At 46.2% G+C, this 18382-nt stretch overlaps 1 protein-coding gene across 5 annotated transcripts in view; it reads left to right on the top strand.

Moving 5' to 3' along the window:
* The first annotated feature begins 470 nt into the window (after positions 1–470).
* ULK1 (unc-51 like autophagy activating kinase 1) overlaps positions 471–18382 on the top strand; it is a 147027-nt gene continuing 129115 nt past the window's right edge. For 4 of the 5 annotated variants that reach the window (XM_040347654.1, XM_040347665.1, XM_040347674.1 and 1 more), the window contains exons 1-3: positions 472–1035; positions 3275–3367; positions 3456–3497. In XM_040347654.1, coding sequence (XP_040203588.1) covers positions 946–1035; positions 3275–3367; positions 3456–3497 — 225 coding nt within the window. In that variant the 5' untranslated portion in view covers positions 472–945. Of the gene's footprint in view, positions 1036–3274; positions 3368–3455; positions 3498–18382 lie in introns of all 5 variants that reach the window. The other variant, XM_040347658.1, reaches the window with a different exon arrangement.

The raw sequence follows: 18382 nt of genomic DNA on the forward strand, positions 1-18382 counted from the left end.
GATGTGCGTGCGCAGACATGCATACATCCAGTAATTGGGCGGCTGTACCTGAGATGTGCGTGCGCAGACATGCATACATCCAGTAATTGGGCGGCTGTACCTGAGATGTGCGTGCGCAGACATGCATACATCCATTAAATTGGGCGGCTGTACCTGAGATGTACGTGCACAGACATGCACACATATGTGACCCTAATGTTACACTTTCCACAGGATTCCTCCTGCGGGAATGCCGCCTCAGGGCGCAATAGTGTTCCGTTACAGGTAACTTGCACCCATTATTACTTGAATGTAAAGGAAGCAGCAGTAGAACAACAGGTGGAACGCTTGAGCTTCCCTTGGACGTCTCAGCATTGTCCTCTATGGCCGCTCGGGTTACTCAAAGCACTCAGCAATAACAAAGCAACAGCAGCAGGTTCGCATAGCCATGCGCAGTCCCTGCCTTCTGAGCAGAGCCTCCGCGCCTGCGCAGTGCTGCCCAGCAGCTGTAGGACTACGCTGTGCAATCGGCTGTGGGCCTTATTTATCAGCTCCCAGCGGTGACAGCAGTAGCAGCAGTCTGAGTGCAGAGGACAGGCCTGTAAACAAAGCAGACAGACAAACAGACAGGTTCCATGAGCATGGCACTTGGGGGCTTGTGTATGGGAGGGGGGCCTTCTGTCCTCCTCTTCTAGGGGGACCGTCACCCCTTCCAGTCCGGACACATCTCCCAGCATCATGCAGCAGGGGAGCTCGGAGCTCTGGGAGCAGCAGCCCATGTCAGTGAGCCCCAGGAGTCTGATCCTCAGCAGAAGGGAGGTGGACAGGAGAGCAGCTCTTCTCTTCCAGCTGCTCCTCAGCTCCTGATCGCCTCTTTTCCCCTCCTCCCCCCTCTCATCCTCATCCTCGGCTCTTCTCTTCTTCATCCCTACATCCCCAGCCCTTGTCAGTGGCCAGGAATCGCTCATGGAGTCTGTGGGCAAGTTTGAGTTTAGTCGGAAAGACCTGATCGGTCATGGAGCTTTTGCTGTGGTCTTCAAAGGCAGACACAAAGAGGTAAGAGAGGAAGGCTGTCACTCTGTCATTGTGTGTTTACATTCTTCTCTTGTCTTTTCTTTATTTATAGGACTGCTGACACTTTTCTATATAGTCCTCAGTGCAGATTTATGTAGAATCATTTAATGTGTGTGTATATATACAGCTAAAACTTTAGTTTGGATGGATTTCGAAAGGGTTAAAACACCTACCTATGACCCATTGGAAAGATTTTCCTCCACTTCCTGTCCTGTGGACACAACAGGAAGTAAGAGGCTCTCAAGTCAAGGCTAAAATACCCTCTTAGGCTAGGTTGATACTTGTGTGGGTCCTGCAGGAAGGATGGGAGAATTGTGGCTGTATGGGGCTGTAACACTGTGCGATTTCACATTCCCCAAAGCACACCATGTTTTCCAATGTGTGGGGGGGTGCCACTAAGAGGTAGAGGGTCCCTATTGGTAGATGTCCCTTCTTATGTTGTGATCTGGTAACAACTCACAGGGACTATGGTAAATCTCCCCTGTGGGGACACAGGTAATAAAACCTGACAGAGGTTCTAACCCTTCCTTACTGTATCTAAAGTCGTGTGTGTGTCAATAAATCAATGTAATATCACTATGAAGTTCCTAGCAGTGTCCCTGTTATTGTTATTGACTAGTATTTTTTTTGATTGATTGATTCATTTTAAGAACTCCACACACATAGGCAGAGCTTGGGGCCTACAAACTCCATGTAGACGGGGGTTTTAGGGAGATAATGCAGATCGAAGAGGGGCCAGAAAACTCCACACGGATAAAGGGGCGGGGAGCTACAATGTTTACACGAATAAAGGGGCGGGAAGCTACAATGTTTACACAGATAAAGGGGCGGGGGCTACAATGTTTACACAGATAAAGGGACGGGGGCTACAATGTTTACATAGATAAAGGTACGGGAGCTACAAACTCTACACAGATAAAGGGGCAGGGGCTACAATGTTTACACAGATAAAGAGGCGGGGGCTACAAACTCTATGCAGATAAAGGGGTGGGGAGCTACAAACTCTACACAGATAAAGGGGCGGGGCTACAATGTTAACACAGATAAAGGGACGGGGAGCTACAATGTTTACACAGATAAAGGGACGGGGGCTACAAGGTTTACACAGATAAAGGGGCGGGGGCTACAAACTCTACGCAGATAAAGGGGCGGGGGCTACACACTGTACACAGATAAAGGGGCGGGAGCTACAATGTTTACACAGATAAAGGGGTGGGGGCTACAAACTCTACACAGATAAAGGGGCGGGGGCTACAATGTTTACACAGATAAAGGGACGGGGCTACAAACTCTACGCAGATAAAGGGGTGGGGGCTACAAACTGTACACAGATAAAGGGGCGGGAGCTACAATGTTTACAGAGATAAAGGGGTGGGGGCTACAAACTCTACACAGATAAAGGGGCGGGGGCTACAATGTTTACACAGATAAAGGGACGGGGGCTACAAACTCTACGCAGATAAAGGGGCGGGGGCTACAAACTGTACACAGATAAAGGGGCGGGAGCTACAATGTTTACACAGATAAAGGGGTGGGGGCTACAAACTCTACACAGATAAAGGGGCGGGGGCTACAATGTTTACACAGATAAAGGGACGGGGGCTACAAACTCTACGCAGATAAAGGGGCGGGGGCTACAAACTGTACACAGATAAAGGGGCGGGAGCTACAATGTTTACACAGATAAAGGGGTGGGGGCTACAAACTCTACACAGATAAAGGGGCGGGGGCTACAAACTCAGTTGCAATTAGGGGCCATTCTTTAACTGAAAGAAGGACCAGGTCCAAGCACTGCAAGGCCCCAGAACTTACCTGCACTGCACTACATCTGCACTGAACAGTTGAACTCTTTTTGTTTACTGGCTGGTTGTTGTTGTTTTTGGATGGAAGGTGATGCTCCCAAACACATGTATTGTAGATATTCTCATAACACATGACATGTTTGGGACACAGTGCTGCAATTTAATAGGGGACATTTGTATTATAAATCTAGTCAGCCTTCTAAGATTAGAGCTATTCTAGGAACCCCAGCATGTGACAGAAATAATACCAGGCTTTGGCACATGGAGACGTTGGCACCCTGGCCACCCCCTGGAGGTGTACTCCCTGTATTGTGTACAGGACATGTCTGGACTAGTGGGGGTCATCCTGACTTGTGTATTTTCTGTGATATTCCATCATCTGGGGGGAAGGTTTACATTGTTTTGTGTTCCATTCACAGAAGCAGGACCTGGAGGTTGCAGTAAAATGCATCAATAAGAAAAACCTGGCCAAATCTCAGACCCTTTTAGGAAAGGAAATCAAAATCCTGAAGGTAACCCGAATGTTGGTGGTGTGATGAGTGACAGATTGGCAGTTTGATGGTGTAATATTTGATTTGACAGTTGGTGTTTTCATTCCAGGAGCTGAAACATGAAAACATTGTCGCCTTATATGATTTCCAGGTAAATGATTAAACCCATCTATTCTTAGTATCATTAATAAAACGATCTTTTCATTTCACTGACATCTGGCAGTGTATCCTGTATTAGATGGGACCCGGGGCCCCTCCTTGATGTTTCTGTGGCTTTCTGTAGTGATCGGACTTTGTATAATGTCGGTTTGCTGTGTGACACTTGTCAGGTTTAAGGCAGGGTGACAATCACCCCATTCACACAGCTCCCCTCCCATCCACGGCCAGCAGCCTCTGCATTCTCCCCCTTCGGCTTTCATTATCACGTGGTCGTCTCCTTGTTTGTTGACATTCCACCTCGTTGTGCGCTCATTGGCTCCACGCTTTGTATTGCGTCACGGAATTCTGAGAAAACGCCGCCCACCTGTCAGGCTGCGGACAGGCCTTCGGGATTTGTAGTTTGGCGTCTCTGTAGTTTGCATGGCCTGTATGCGGACCGGAACTACAAGTCCCGACAGTGTGCGCGGTGTCAGCGCTTCCCTAGCCTGGCAGCCGTCCGAGGAGATCAGCAGTGGTTTTGTTTTGTTTAATGGGGGGGATGGGAGAACTGCTAGCTCATTGTGATACCCGATTCTTCATGTATATCATTGGATTGCTTGTAACTATTTAGTAAACATTATGCACTTTACATTCTTATACAATGGTATGTTTACATCCTTATAGGGGTTGTAAAGACAAAAATATTTTCCTCTTAAATTAAAGCGGGGGTTCACCCAAAACATATTTTTTTAACATTACAGAATGTTGTCAGAATGACATTAGGCTGTTTTTTTATTTATTTCATTGCCGTACATACCGTATTTTCACCGCTGCTTCCGGGTATGTAATCTGTGGGACTGGGCGTTCCTAATTGATTGACATCCTTCCGACCGGCGCATACAGCGCGTCACGAGTTGCCGAACGTTGGTTCGCAGGCGCCGTATAGAGCCGACTCGCAGTCCGGCTTCTTTCGGCAACTCGTGACACGCTGTATGCGCCGGTCGGAAGGATGTCAATCAATTAGGAACGCCCAGTCCCGCAGATTACATACCCGGAAGCGGCAGTGAAAATACGGTATGTACGGCAATGAAATAAAAAAAAAAAAAAAAAACAATCTGACAACTCGGCTGAATGTCATGTTAAAATTTATTTTTTTGCTAACTGTCACATTTGCTTGTGTTCTCAACCAAACTATCAAACCATCAAATGGCTGTTGTCATAACTGATCACATGTGCAGCACCATGCAACAGTTGCAGATCAAACAGAAGCAGCTTCATTGGCTGTGAAGAATAGGAGGGATTAGTTCTGCTTTAAGGCTGTCAGCAGATCAGCCTCTTTAGATTCAGCAATGCCTACAAATGAAGAGCAACTGAGCAGCGTGAGACAGTATTACTGTATTTTTTTACAGTATAGGTATTTTATTTTTAATATTTTACATGTCTATACCTGCTAAGGGGACCAGCCTGAAGTCATCTAGCAGGACTTGAATTTTTCTAACTAAAGGTCTACTATAACAACTACTGCCTCTTTGTTCCTGGCATGAGTCTGAACCATCTAACCAATTAACTGGCATCCATTGGCTAGTCCAACTTTATTATGTAGCCCTGGCATAGTCCTCCATGCCATTATATAGAACTTTTTTTTTTTTTTTTAACAATAGATATAGAACACTTTAAACTGCATATAAAGCCAAACCTTATTTTTTGTATTGGGTAGGAAATGGTTAAAACAGTCATGTGTTTGTGTGTGGGTCCCCCCCCCCCCTCGATTCTTTGGGTAGATTTCCCTTCACCTCCTGTTCTGTAGATCTGTGGGGACACAGAAAGCAATGACAACCTGACAGGTTCTAACCTTTCCCAAATCTACCTAAAGCTGGAAAATATATGTTTGTGATACACTCTAACATCTTTCTCCAACTGAGTTCATATATGGGCTCTGTACCCAGGCATTGGCGAAAATTTGCACAGGATGTAATACGATTTAAAGGCTAAGTTCAAGTAAATCATAATAAATGCACATATATTTTTTTCAGGTAAAAAAGTGCTGTTATTATTATTTTCCTACAGAAGCCTGCAAAGTATTGCATCCGCAGTCAGTGGATTGTGCAATATCGGGCTCCTGCGGACATTTCCTCCCAGCTTTCTTTAACAAACCTCTGTATGGGCTTTCTGTTTGAGAGCTGGAATCAGTGTCAGATTAGAAGGGTGCTTATCAGCGACCTCCCAGTCCATTAAAATCAGGGCCACTGATAAGGCAGCACAGCTGGCCCTTCTGTACCGGTGTTCTATCAATATGGGTCCCCTATCAGATAGTGCCTGGACTGCGCAGTGCTTGCACAATCTGAGATCACGGAAATCTTAGCGAATGAACATCTAATCCGGGGATATGCAATTAGCGGACCTCCAGCTGTTGCAGAACTACAATTCCCATGAGGCATAGCAAGACTCTGACAGCCACAAGCATGACACGCAGAGGCATGATGAAACTTGTAGTTTTGCAACAGCTGGAGGTCCGCTAATTGCATATCCCTGATCTAATCCATCAACTGTAGTTGGAGCATGCACAGTTAACACGCCGCTCGCTCTATCAGATGGGGGACCCATCTCGATAAAATGGAGCTGCCCGTGCTCACTCAATACAGCAAGGGGCAGATGGTTTTATTAAAGGGGCGGATATGATTATAAGAGGCCGCTCTCACTGAATACAAGAAATTTATGATGGCCAGTGCTCAATAATATACTTGCCCCTTTGAAAAAAAACTTCCGCCCCTTGCTGTATTGAGTGAGCGTGGCCAGCGCTGTTCTATCGAGATGGGTCCCCAATCTGATAGAGCGAGCGGCGTGTTGACTGCGCATGCTCCAATTACAGCTGATGGAACAGATTGCGCAGTCCAGGCCGGGCACTATCTGATAGGGGACCCATAATGATAAAACACCGGGTCTCCCATCAGTTCAAAAGAAGGGCCCGGGTACCTGCCGAGTGGGAGGGCTGGCTGTACTGCGCTGTGACTCTTGTGGATCCTTCTCTGCCGGCTTTCTCCCTCTGGTTGAGTGAGGAAATTTGCTGCCTCACGGCCTGCTGTATCCCCACACTAATGCACCACAACAGCATGCTTTGCACACTGTTGTGGGGCACTTGTAGAGCAGCATTATTCGTGTGAATGGGTGTTTTTCAAAGAGGGTATCATTTCTGTCATGGCTGCAAAGCATAGAATCGTGGCATTTTAGCAAAAATATTTTATATTTTCGGGGCGGGTGTACAGGGCCCTGCGATTTCTAACAGCAGCCCTGATTAATATTACAAGTCTGTCTGCCATGGTGGCTAAGCACATGGGGGGGTTATTTACGGAAGGCAAATCCACTTTGCACTACAAGTGCACTCTGAATTGCAGTCACTGTAGATCAGAGGGGGACATGCAAGGAAAATAAAAAACAGCATTTTTTGCTTGCACATGATTGGATGATAAAATCAGCAGAGCTTCCTCTAATTTCAGATCTTCCCCTCAGCTCTACAGCAAGTGCACTTTCAGTGCAAAGTGGATTTGACTTTAGTAAATCAACCCCATTGTATTTGAGTTAGGATATGCTGAGCAAATTGGACATTCTGGCAGGGAAAGGCTGCGTGAATGGAGAACAATGAAAATGAAACATGTGCTCTGGCATGTTGAAGATTGGTCACGTTGTGACAGGTCACGTATTCCTTGTTCTCACATACAGCTCTGTACTGGCAGTACTCTTTTCTGATGTACCGAAATTGTATGATCCTGACATATTTGCCTAGACTAATGGCCCGTACCCACGATCCAAATGTCCTATGTAGAAACTGAATAAGTTACTAAAGTCACAAATTCTCGTACGACAGGAAAAAAAAAAACGATGTCATGTGTTGTATTGTATTTTCGGACGACAACTATACTGACTAAATGAAAATCGTACAATCTGGTATCGTATGAGGTGTAGGTGTACAGGCAATTCGAAAATCGTACGATTCTTCCTCAGACGATCGTTTTTGTCCGATATTCAGATTGTGTGTCATTGGGCACACTTTTTTTATTATATAATATTTTTTTTAAAACAAAAAAATAAAATAAATAAAATATATATATATATATTACAACATTTTTACCTTTCTGCCATTCATTGAACAGCCCCTCCTTTGCTGTTTTATGTAAAATTAACATATTCAACATTATAATGGACGTACTGAAGTATTCAACTGAAATAATTGGACCTTTTTTCAGTTTGAAGAACTAGGTGTATGGATGATGTTTGTTACATCCATTAATAAACCACGAGTGGCATAAAGCTCTGTAGTCACTAAATAATCATTAGCGATTGGGACTTTATCTTAAGTACTTTCCCACTGGTTTGGTTCCTTGTGTCCTAACATGCAATGTAATATTTCTCTATAGCATGATGTACTTTGTACTGTTTGTGTAAGATGCTTAGCAGCTAATACAAACAAGTGGTAGTAAAGCAAGAACAAGCTGATCTGAATTTGACAGACTAACTGGAACTGGCTGGCTCCTGGATGCTACACTTGATTGTGTGTCCCCAGAAACCTTTATTACATTTACAGTTACTTTTTGTGATTTTTGGGAAGAACCTGTGAAGAGGGGAATATGGTTGCTATAACTGCTGAATTGTTTTGTAAGTTGTGTGTTCTGGGGATGTATTACTTCCTACCTAGCAAGTCACTGAGCTGGAATATACATGTGCATATCAGGTAACATCGGATATGCCTGTTACAGGTCAGTGACACAAAAGGTAGAATGACAATTGTCACAGCCCCAGAACACGTTTTTTGCAGTGGCAGCTAGTGCTCAAAATTTTGGGGGGGGTGAAAACAAACGAAAAACAAAAGCAGCTACTGTGCCCATCAATTGTCGCCACTGTGCCCATCAATTGTCGCCACTGTGCCCCGCAATTGTCGCCACTGTGCCCCGCAATTGTCGCCACTGTGCCCAGTAAAATGCTGGCTGCCACTGTGACCTGTAAAATGACCCCCCCCCCCCCCCCCCCGGCTGGCACTTGCCTTTCTGGGGTCAGCCGTGCTTCTATCGTCCCTTGATGTCTTCTCCCGCCCTCGGTGACGATTCAGCCAATCAGGTTACCGGTAACCAGATTGGCTGAGACGCCTGTCGTTCTTATCCAAGGAATGCACCCCCCGTGCGTCCCGAGGATAAGCATCTGGAAGCCGACTACAGCCTGAGGGCCGCTGGCTCTGATAGGCACTTCCACAGCCGCCGTTATTCAGATGGCCGGTGTACTGTCACCGTTTGCTCCCTATCACAGAATGCAGCCTAAGTCACGTGGCGTCGAACTGCGCATGCGCAATGCGTTCCAACGCAAAATGCGATGCGTTCCAGGGGATTGACGACACTACCGTTCAGTGAACCCATCACAATTTGTGACGGAAGTGACGAGGAAGCATACACAGGGGGGGGGGCGGAGAGAAAGACATACAGATGTAATGAGAACCATACAAAGAGCGGGGGGCGGGAAAAAAAAAAGAGACATGCAGATATAATGAGAACAATACACGGAGCGGGGGGAGAGATAAAGAGACATGCAGATACAGTATGGTTCTCGTTACATCTGTTTCTCTGTACCCCCCCCCCCCGACGCTCTGTGTATGGTTCCTCGTCACTTCCGTGACAAATTGTGATGGTTCACTGAAGGGTAGTGTCGTAAATCCCCTGGAACGCATCACATTTGCCGTTGGAACGCATTGCGCATGCGCAGTTGGCCGCCACGTGACTTCCGCAGCATTCTGTGATAGGGAGCAGAATATGACACTGCACCGGCGCTCACCAGGGGGCGGGCCATCTGAATATTTGGCGTCAATACATAGATTCATGCAATGCAATGCATGAATCTATGTATATTGTGATCAGTGGCGTGTGCGGGAGCCAGAGGGGGCGGTGCTCCAGCTCCCTCTATACACGCACCGCCACTGTTTTTTTTGTCATTGTTAGGTGGAATGGTTACCTTGCTTTTGGGATTTGTTCAGCTTTGGTATACTTTAGGAGCATACAGAACCAATATATGATCTTATTATTGGGCCAATCAGGTACTTTTCATGACCGTTTGGATACATGATCCCATGTGCCAGGCATCACTGTTCTATTGCTGTTCATTCCTGCATTGTCAGCCAGTAGGAAGCTCTATTCAGAATTCCAGGATCAGTTTATGGCACAGAAGATTGGTCCACCTAGAACTGAGCTCAAGCAGGTTGGGTGGCCTGATCAATAAATGTAGTCACCTTAAAGGTAAACTCCAGAAATTCAGCTACTTTGTAAAATATGCTGGATCAGTAAGTCCAGCAAGAATAATTCCATCTCTTTAATTTACAGTTTGCTTTTTTTTTTCTGAGTGTCGTAAATCTAACTATTGCTATGCTTCTGACGCTGGACCCTCTGGCCTTGGCTCTTAAGGCTGCAGAGTTGTATGCAGCTGCTGTGTCCGCTCCTCCTACCCACGGGGGGAGGGGAAAAAACACTTGATTTCCCATTGAAAACAGTTAGTGAAAAGTCAGGGAATTCCTCCCGCAGCACTTTTGTGTTCTGCCAGGCGGCAGCCTTCCTGGCTGGTAGAACACCTTGAGTGCTATAGCCGCCAGCAGTAGTTGCATGTAAAAAAAATCTGACAGGCTGATTGTACCCAAGTCGATTGATGGATAAAAAATCGCCTGCTTATAGATGGACTAAATCTCGGCCGGACCCTCTTGAACAGGCCGAGATTCGATCCATCTATGGCTGGCTAAAGGCTTCTGTAAATGAACAGTGGATGGGATGGGAATGCAGAGATATTGTGTGTGTGAGAAGACCATCCCTAGAATTCATGAAGACTGGCACGCAGATTTAGTGAAAGTATCTCTCATGTTTTCTTAAAGTGGTGCAGAATGTGCCAAATCAATGTACCTGTCTAGAACTTGTACTTAAAGGGGTTGTAAAGGAAATAATTTTTTTTTTCATAATAAGCATCCTTTACCTGCAGACATTCCTTTTCACTTCCTCATTGTTTGTTTTTGCTCAGAAGTTGCTCTATTTCTTCTCTGTTCTGTTCACTTCCTGCTTGTCTGATTTTACTGACCACCGTGATGGGAGGCTTTACTGCGGTGGTCAGTAACGTGCTCACCCCCTCCTGGGAACTACATCTGTGCGGCAGGACGCTCTCTACGTGTTAGAGACTTCAAGGAGGTGTGAATTACTGGGTGTGCCGCAATGCATACTGGGAAATGTAGTTCTTACATGAACGAGCGACGCAAACCAGGAAGTGAATGAGAGAACAGAAACTAGAACGCCGGAGGTGATATAGATGAAGGAATTTAATAGGTATTTACTTGTTTTATAACAGAATCATTACACTATTCTGTCTGTCTACCTTGCAGACATTCATTTTAGGCAACATTTTTTTTTTTTCCTTTACAACTCCTTTAAAGGGGTTGTAAAGGTTTGTTTTTTATTTTCTAAATCGGTTCCTTTAAGCTAGTGCATTGTTGGTTCACTTACCTTTTCCTTCCATTTCTTTTCTAATAGGTAGATTCAGGTAGGGGCGCGCAAATCTAGGTCGGCGTAGCCTAGCGTGTTTACACTACGCCGCCTTAAGTAAGAGAGGCAAGTACATGATTCACAAAGTACTTGCCTCCTTACTTAGGGTGGCGTAGTGTAAATTCGGCGGGCGTAAGGGCGCCTAATTCAAATGGGTTGGGGGGGCGTGTTTAATGGTAATGAGGCTTGACCTCACGTTTTTGACGATTTTTAAACACTGCGCATGCGCCGGGCAACTACATTTCCCAGTGTGCATTGCGGTTACGTACGCCGCACGGGCCTATTGATTTCGACGTGGACGTAAACGTCATGATTCGCGGACGACTTACGCAAACGACGTTAAAAATTCGAACCACACGTCGGGAACGGCGGCCATACTCATTTACATAATCTACGCCGACCGCAATGGAAGCGCCACCTAGCGGCCATCCGAAGAATTTCAATCTAAGATAGGACGGCGCAAGCCGTCGTATCTTAGATATGTTTAAGCGTATCTCTGTTTGAGCATACGCTTAAACATACGTCGGCGTAGATTCTGAGTTAGGCCGGCTTATCTACTGATAAGTCGGCCTAACTCTTACTGAATCTACCCACGAATGTTTGTTTTCTTTGTCTGAATTTCTCACATTTTGTTCCTCCTTAGTAAGCTGTTCTGGATGATTAACCCTCATGGATGATGGGGGCAAGCTTACTGAGGAGGAACAGGAAGTGAGCAATTCAGACAAAGGGGGAAAAAAATGTTTTAGAAGGGAAATCAAAGGAAAAGGTAAGTGAATCAACAATGCGTCGGTATCTATGCGACGGACTTGTGTACACACGGTCGGAAAATCCGACAACACACACACTTGTTGACAGATAAATTTTAAAGCATGCTATCCCACATTTGTCCGTGGAAAATCCGACCACAATTGTCCGATGGAGCGCACAAACGGTCGGATTTTCATGCTGACTGTCATTTTAGGTGAAGGTCTGCTTTAACTATCCAGCATTTTAATTCTAGATTTTCCTAGTATGTGACGGAAAATATTGATTATATGATGACAGGAGGCGAGTATCTTGCATTAATCTTTCCACTTTAATGCTCATAGCAGAAACATTTCATTAAACAAAATTTAACAAAAAAAAACTACGTTTCCCATCAGTCCCAGCGTCTGTATAACCCCCCGCCCTCTCGGACTCAGAGCCTATAACTGGGACTGTCCTACTGTAAATCCTCCTCTTTCTGAAAGCGAATGCACAACACCGGACAACTTTCAGGGAAGAACATCAGCACGACTCTTCGACCAGCCGGTCAAACCTGCGTCGGCGTCAGCGTAGGCAAAAGCTGGAGGTACTCATGCAGTCAACAGGACTCCAACCAGGAAACATAACGACGATTTCGTCCCAACGGGGAAACACCGGAATCGCTTCAGCAAGCGCCACAAAATCTGGGATGATATTCAGTATCCTGAAAAGAGAAAATAAAAGAAACCGTAATAGGGTGGGTAGGGAGGGAAGATACTCGCCTCCTGTCATCATATAATCAATATTTTCCGTCACATACTAGGAAAATCTAGAATTATATATCAGACAGGAGGCTCATATCTTGCAAGTTCAAAGCTATACATATGCGAACCTCCTGCCATATCCACATATATATTATACATGCTAAAGTCTCCTGAATCCCCTAAACATAGTGAAAGGAGCCCCACAAGTTAAGCAGTGAGAACAGACAAGGAGACATGATCTTCTGGTCTGAAATAAAATTGACGAAAGGTCGCCTCTGAAGACCAGTCGGCCGCCAATAAGAGATCTGACAATGATCCCCCTGACGTAACTACCTTAGTGGCCATAGCACCCCTGGTGGAGTGAGCGCCAAAAAGAGATATATCTATACCCGCTACTTCCATAACTGACCTTACCCACCTGGCTAGGGTTGCTGAAGATACCGGTCGGTGTGGATGCACAAAGGATATCAACAACTGAGAGGAATCTGGTGAACGAAGCGCTGAAGTGAAAGACTCGTACGTCTGAAGACAACGGACCACACAAAGCCGCGGGTACGTAGGAAAGAAAGGATAAAAAACCGTTTGTAGATTGGTTTTTGTCCTGCGGACCACTGAGAACCTGACCCCCTCTGGCGAGAATTGTCGCCTAGAAATGTCTAAAGCCCTGACATCGGAAATACGCTTAATAGAAATCAAACATAATAGGGTGGTGAGCTTTAGAGATAGATTCTTCAAGGTTAACAGATCATTGTCGTCCCATGAAGAAAACAATTGAAGTACTTTGGATACATCCCAAGTAGAATGGTATCGTGGACGAGGAGGGCGTTTGTACTTAACGCCGCGAAGTAAACGACACACAAGAGGGTGTTTGCCTATAGGGACAGCATCTACCGGACAATGGTAAGCCGATATAGCTGATCTATAGACGTTCAGAGAACTGTAAGACCTCCCTAGCTCGTAAAATTCCGCGAGGAAATTTACGACCGAGGATACAGGGGCATGAATGGGATCAACCTGTCGTTGATCACACCAACGCACCCATAACCCCCAGGCAGATCGATATGCCGATCTAGTCCCTGGGGCCCAGGCCAAGGCGAGAAGATCTCTAGCCGATTGAGAAAGGTCTGTATCTGCCTCTGGCAACCCGAGACCAACCAGGCAAGAAGAGGTAGTCTGTTTTCTGACAGCAAGGGGTGTGGACCCCTGGATGGATTCGTCAAAAGATGAGTTGAGTGTGGGAGGAGTCTGGGGTAGTCGATCGACATGCCCAGGACCAGCGGGAACCACGGTTGCGTCGGCCACCAGGGGGTGATCAACGCCACCGTCGCGGATTGATTCATGATGTGTAGAAGAAGTCTGGTAATCAACGAGAAGGGGGGAAACGCATAGTGTACCCCTGTCGGCCATACCTGGAGGAAAGCGTCCACCGCTGTTGCCTCCGGATCCGGCCTCCAACTGAAAAAGTGAATCAGTTGTCGGTTGAGCCTGGAGGCGAAAAGGTCTGTGTGGAACGGACCCCAGAGTTCCTGTATCGTCAGGAAAACCGATCTGTCTAACGTCCAATCGCTGGCGTCTGACAGATAACGGGAGTTCCAATCCGCCACATAATTGGAAACCCCTGGGATGTATTCCGCCACTGGCAGAATGTCCTTGGAGAGACAGAAATTCCAGAAGTCGGATGCAATGTCCGCTAGCATCTTGGATTTTGCGCCTCCCAGGTGGTTGATGTACTGCACCGCCGCCACGTTGTCCATGCGTAAGAGAACGCAACATCTGGACCTCCGGGAGAGAAAACTCCTGACGGCAAAGAATGCCGCCAAAAGTTCCAGTGCATTGATGTGAAGAGATGACTCGTCTTTGGACCAAGTCCCTCCTGTGGAGGCCTGTCCGCAACGGGCACCCCAGCCCTGTCGGCTCGCATCGGATTCCAGTATGACATCCGGTCGAGAACTGAAAATGGTTTTGCCATTCCATTCTATGGCGTGATGGAGCCACCATCGTAACTCTTTTTCTGATTCCGCACAAAGAGAGACTTTGTCCGAATAACCCAGACCCTGTCTCAAATGTAGTGTTTTGAGGCGTTGAAGAGCCCGGTAGTGTAGGGGAGCCGGAAAAATAGCCTGGATAGAGGCTGATAACAGTCCGACTATGCATGCAAGGGTTCTCAATGAAATCTGTCTCTTGCGCAAAACTGTCCTGATTTCTTTCCGAATCAGGGACAGCTTTGATTGTGGTAATCGTAAGACTGCCTGTCTGGTGTCTATTGTGAAACCTAAGAACTCCATCTCCTGAGCTGGAGCTAGTACGGACTTTTTGAGGTTGATAAGAAAACCTAGATTCTCTAACAGCGACACTGTCCACTGTTTGTGAAGCTCGGCCTGCGCTTTCGAGTGGGCCATGATTAAGAGGTCGTCTAGATATATTATCAGACGCACCCCTCTGCATCGAAGAGCCGCCACCACGGGCTTCATTATTTTGGTGAAGCACCATGGAGCCGAGGAAAGGCCGAAGGGCAAACAGGTGAACTGCCACATACGGCCCCACCATAGGAACCTTAGAAAAATCTGGGAAGACTGGTGCATGGGAATCGTCAGGTAAGCGTCCTTCAGGTCTATTTTGACCAACCAATCTCCTTGAGAGAGAAGGTCTCTTAGTAGATGAATGCCTTCCATCTTGAAGTGACGGTACGTCACGAATTGGTTCAACCCTTTTAAATTTATAATCGGCCGATACCCTCCGCCTTTCTTCTTTACTAAGAATAGGTTGCTGACAAACCCGGGGGTTAAGGGATCTACTTCCATCACGGCTTGTTTTGCCACCAGATCCTGAATCTCCTCGTCTATGAGACGAGTACTTTGTTCCGAAAACTGAATGGGGTGTGGAAGCGCCGACATGGTTGGGTGAGAGATGAGATCTATGCTGAAACCTATTACCGTCGATAATATCCAGGCGTCTGCCGTAATCGTGCGCCAGCCGTGGATAAAATGCCTCAGTCTGCCCCCTATCGGTATGTGAGAGGAAAAATTCCGTGGAACACTTACCAGTGGATGGGCGTGATCTGGGGAAACCTCTGCCCCCGCGTCCTCTCCATGGGCGTCCTCTGGGAGGAAAAAATGGCGCTGGTTGTGCCAGTGGTAGAGCGTATTGCTGTTGCATGGGCGAATAAGGTTGAGCTGCTGCTCTAGGGTAGGCCCTGAAATAATTGTTTCGACCGGCAGATCGGCCTCGTCCTCTGCCGGCCCTGCCAAAAACCTTGGACCCTGAGCCTGATTTTTTCAAGGAAGTCTGCCTTGTCAAGACTGTTAAACAGGCCCACAAACCTGTTAATATTTTTCATCAGGTCTTCTCCAAAGAGAAGACCTTCTGCAGAAGGACCCGGTTCCGATTCTGCCAAATGAGAGAGTTGTGGGTCCAATTTCATAAGGATCGACCTGCGACGTTCTACGGCGCAGGCCGTATTGGCTGAGCCCAGCAGGCAAATAGCCCTTTGTGCCCAACCACGTAGTTGGCCTAAATCTACTGGGCCCTCAGAGGAAGCTGCCTGCTCCGAGAGGTTTAGGATCTTAGTTAAGGGGCCTAAAAGATCTAGGATGCGATCCTGTATAGATTTAAATGATCTTTCAATGCCTTTTTTGGCTTGTTTGCCAGATTTCGTCAAATATTTTAGCAGCACCGGGTCGATTTCAGGTGTGACTGCTACTTTCCTTGGAATAACGGGTCGTGGGCATTCTGCCCTTAGCTTGTTCCTATTGACCCTATCCAGACTTTTACGTGTCCAATGCTCTATGTACTGGGATACCTGTGGGAGAGGTGTCCAGTCTCCGGATCTAGGGTGAGAAATGCCCTCCGGGTTGAAAAAGGGCTCGCCTAGCGAGTCCAAAATTGTCTCAGATGGTAAGTCTGAGTTAGCCCCGAGTCCTGTGAACTCCTGCCCAGACTCTCCCAAGTCGGAGTCATAATCCTCTGATTCTGCGATCAGAGAGCCTTCAGAAGCATTATCTTCTGAGTCCTCATTAAAGGAGTCCGGTTTAGATCTGTGTGAAGATTTAAACTTTTTCTTAGAAAACTCCTTGATAGACAAGGGTCGTGCACTCTCAGGATGACCGGGGCGGCAGGCCGTGGGGGGTCCTGCGTCAGGCATAAATTGTACTTCCCCTGCCGGGGAGTCAGGACAAGCGATCAAGTGCTTACGCTTGTAGAGGGACTTGCCCTTCTTTATTGTCTCAGGATGATTAGCAATAGTGCTAGAATGGGAGGCTAGAGCTGCTTGGATGGAGCTGCTAATAAGCTCCTGTATTTGAGCAGCTGTTAAAAGCTGCGGGCCTTCAGGGGTTAACCCTGCAGCAGCATTTGTGGGCACATTAGTTTCATCTGCCATGATGACTGGTCAAATATCTATAGCCTGGACAGAAAGGTTGCAAATAACAATACAGTTGGTAGACCAAATAGTATCACTCTAGACTATGGGCAGAGTCAAGTAAGGGTTAATATGTAAATTTAAAGATCCTAGGCAGAAATGACAAGCAGACCACTCCTAACGAGTGCTCCGCTCAGATAGTAGAGGAAATAAAAATAATTGTACAGTAAACTGTACAGCAATACCGCTCTCCCCACCGCTCAGCCGTAGACTGGCGTGCGGTGAGGAAAACAGTGAATTTCAGGCTGCCGCGCAGCCCGAGATCTCGCGAGATCTCGGGTGCGCGGTCGTGATTGGCTGGACGGCGCTGAGGAGAAAGAGCGCGTGAGGTATCGCCCCCCTTCCTCTGCCCACAGCCCGGGAAAACTCCGGCTAGTGACAGGGAGGAGGGGGAAGCGAGGGGAACAATGGAGGCAGAGACAGCCCTGTCTCTGGGGAAAACCAAACACCGCAGCGGTGACCTGTATAACCTAGCCTATGAGGAGCCAAGGTACAGGTAAAATCGCAATAAATAGCGAAAAATTAGTGAAACAAAGGTAATTTAAATATAATAAGTAAAATAAATATAAAAATTACATTAAATTAAAGTTTAAATGATAAATATAGACATAATAGAAATATAATCTCAAAGAAATATGGAGTAATACTTATCTCTGCCATGAGCAGAAAGAAAGAGGAGGATTTACAGTAGGACAGTCCCAGTTATAGGCTCTGAGTCCGAGAGGGCGGGGGGTTATACAGACGCTGGGACTGATGGGAAACGTAGTTTTTTTTTGTTAAATTTTGTTTAATGAAATGTTTCTGCTATGAGCATTAAAGTGGAAAGATTAATGCAAGATATGAGCCTCCTGTCTGATATATAATTACAGATTAGTGTACATCTTCTAGTCAGATTGTTTAGTTTGAATTCTAAATGAGTGTATCCCAGTCACACGTCTAAATTCTTTAGCTGAGATATCAAAGCTGCACTGCACATGTCTGTTTCTGGCACCTGCCGTGCAGGAAGTGATGCTGGACTTCTAGTATGGCAGAAATGTTTGATTCTATTTATTTCTTTGCATTGGATGTGCTGTAAACCTGTTTATTATGCAACAAATGACAGCACTTCCGGTACACCAGGGCACGGGGCATGTGAATAACACCATTAGTCATTATTTAGATGTCGTTTTATTCAGTGATTCATTTAAAGTGATAACTTAAATGGTCAGTCATTTGTTTTCTCACATGAATACAGATAATTACATTTGCAAACTTTTTTTCTTCTTTACAGTAAGGCTGCATTCACACCTGAGCGTAGGTCGTTCGGTCGTTTTTTTTCCTGACGTTTTTCGCGCGTATTCATGCTTATTTGCACGTTTGCATACAGCGTCATCCGACATTTTTGTACTTCGACGTTTTTTATTTTAGCCAATAGGAAAAATTATCATCTTTTCATCACTTG

Source organism: Rana temporaria, chromosome 1 (assembly GCF_905171775.1).
Source record: "Rana temporaria chromosome 1, aRanTem1.1, whole genome shotgun sequence".
Taxonomy (NCBI): Eukaryota; Metazoa; Chordata; class Amphibia; order Anura; family Ranidae; genus Rana; species Rana temporaria.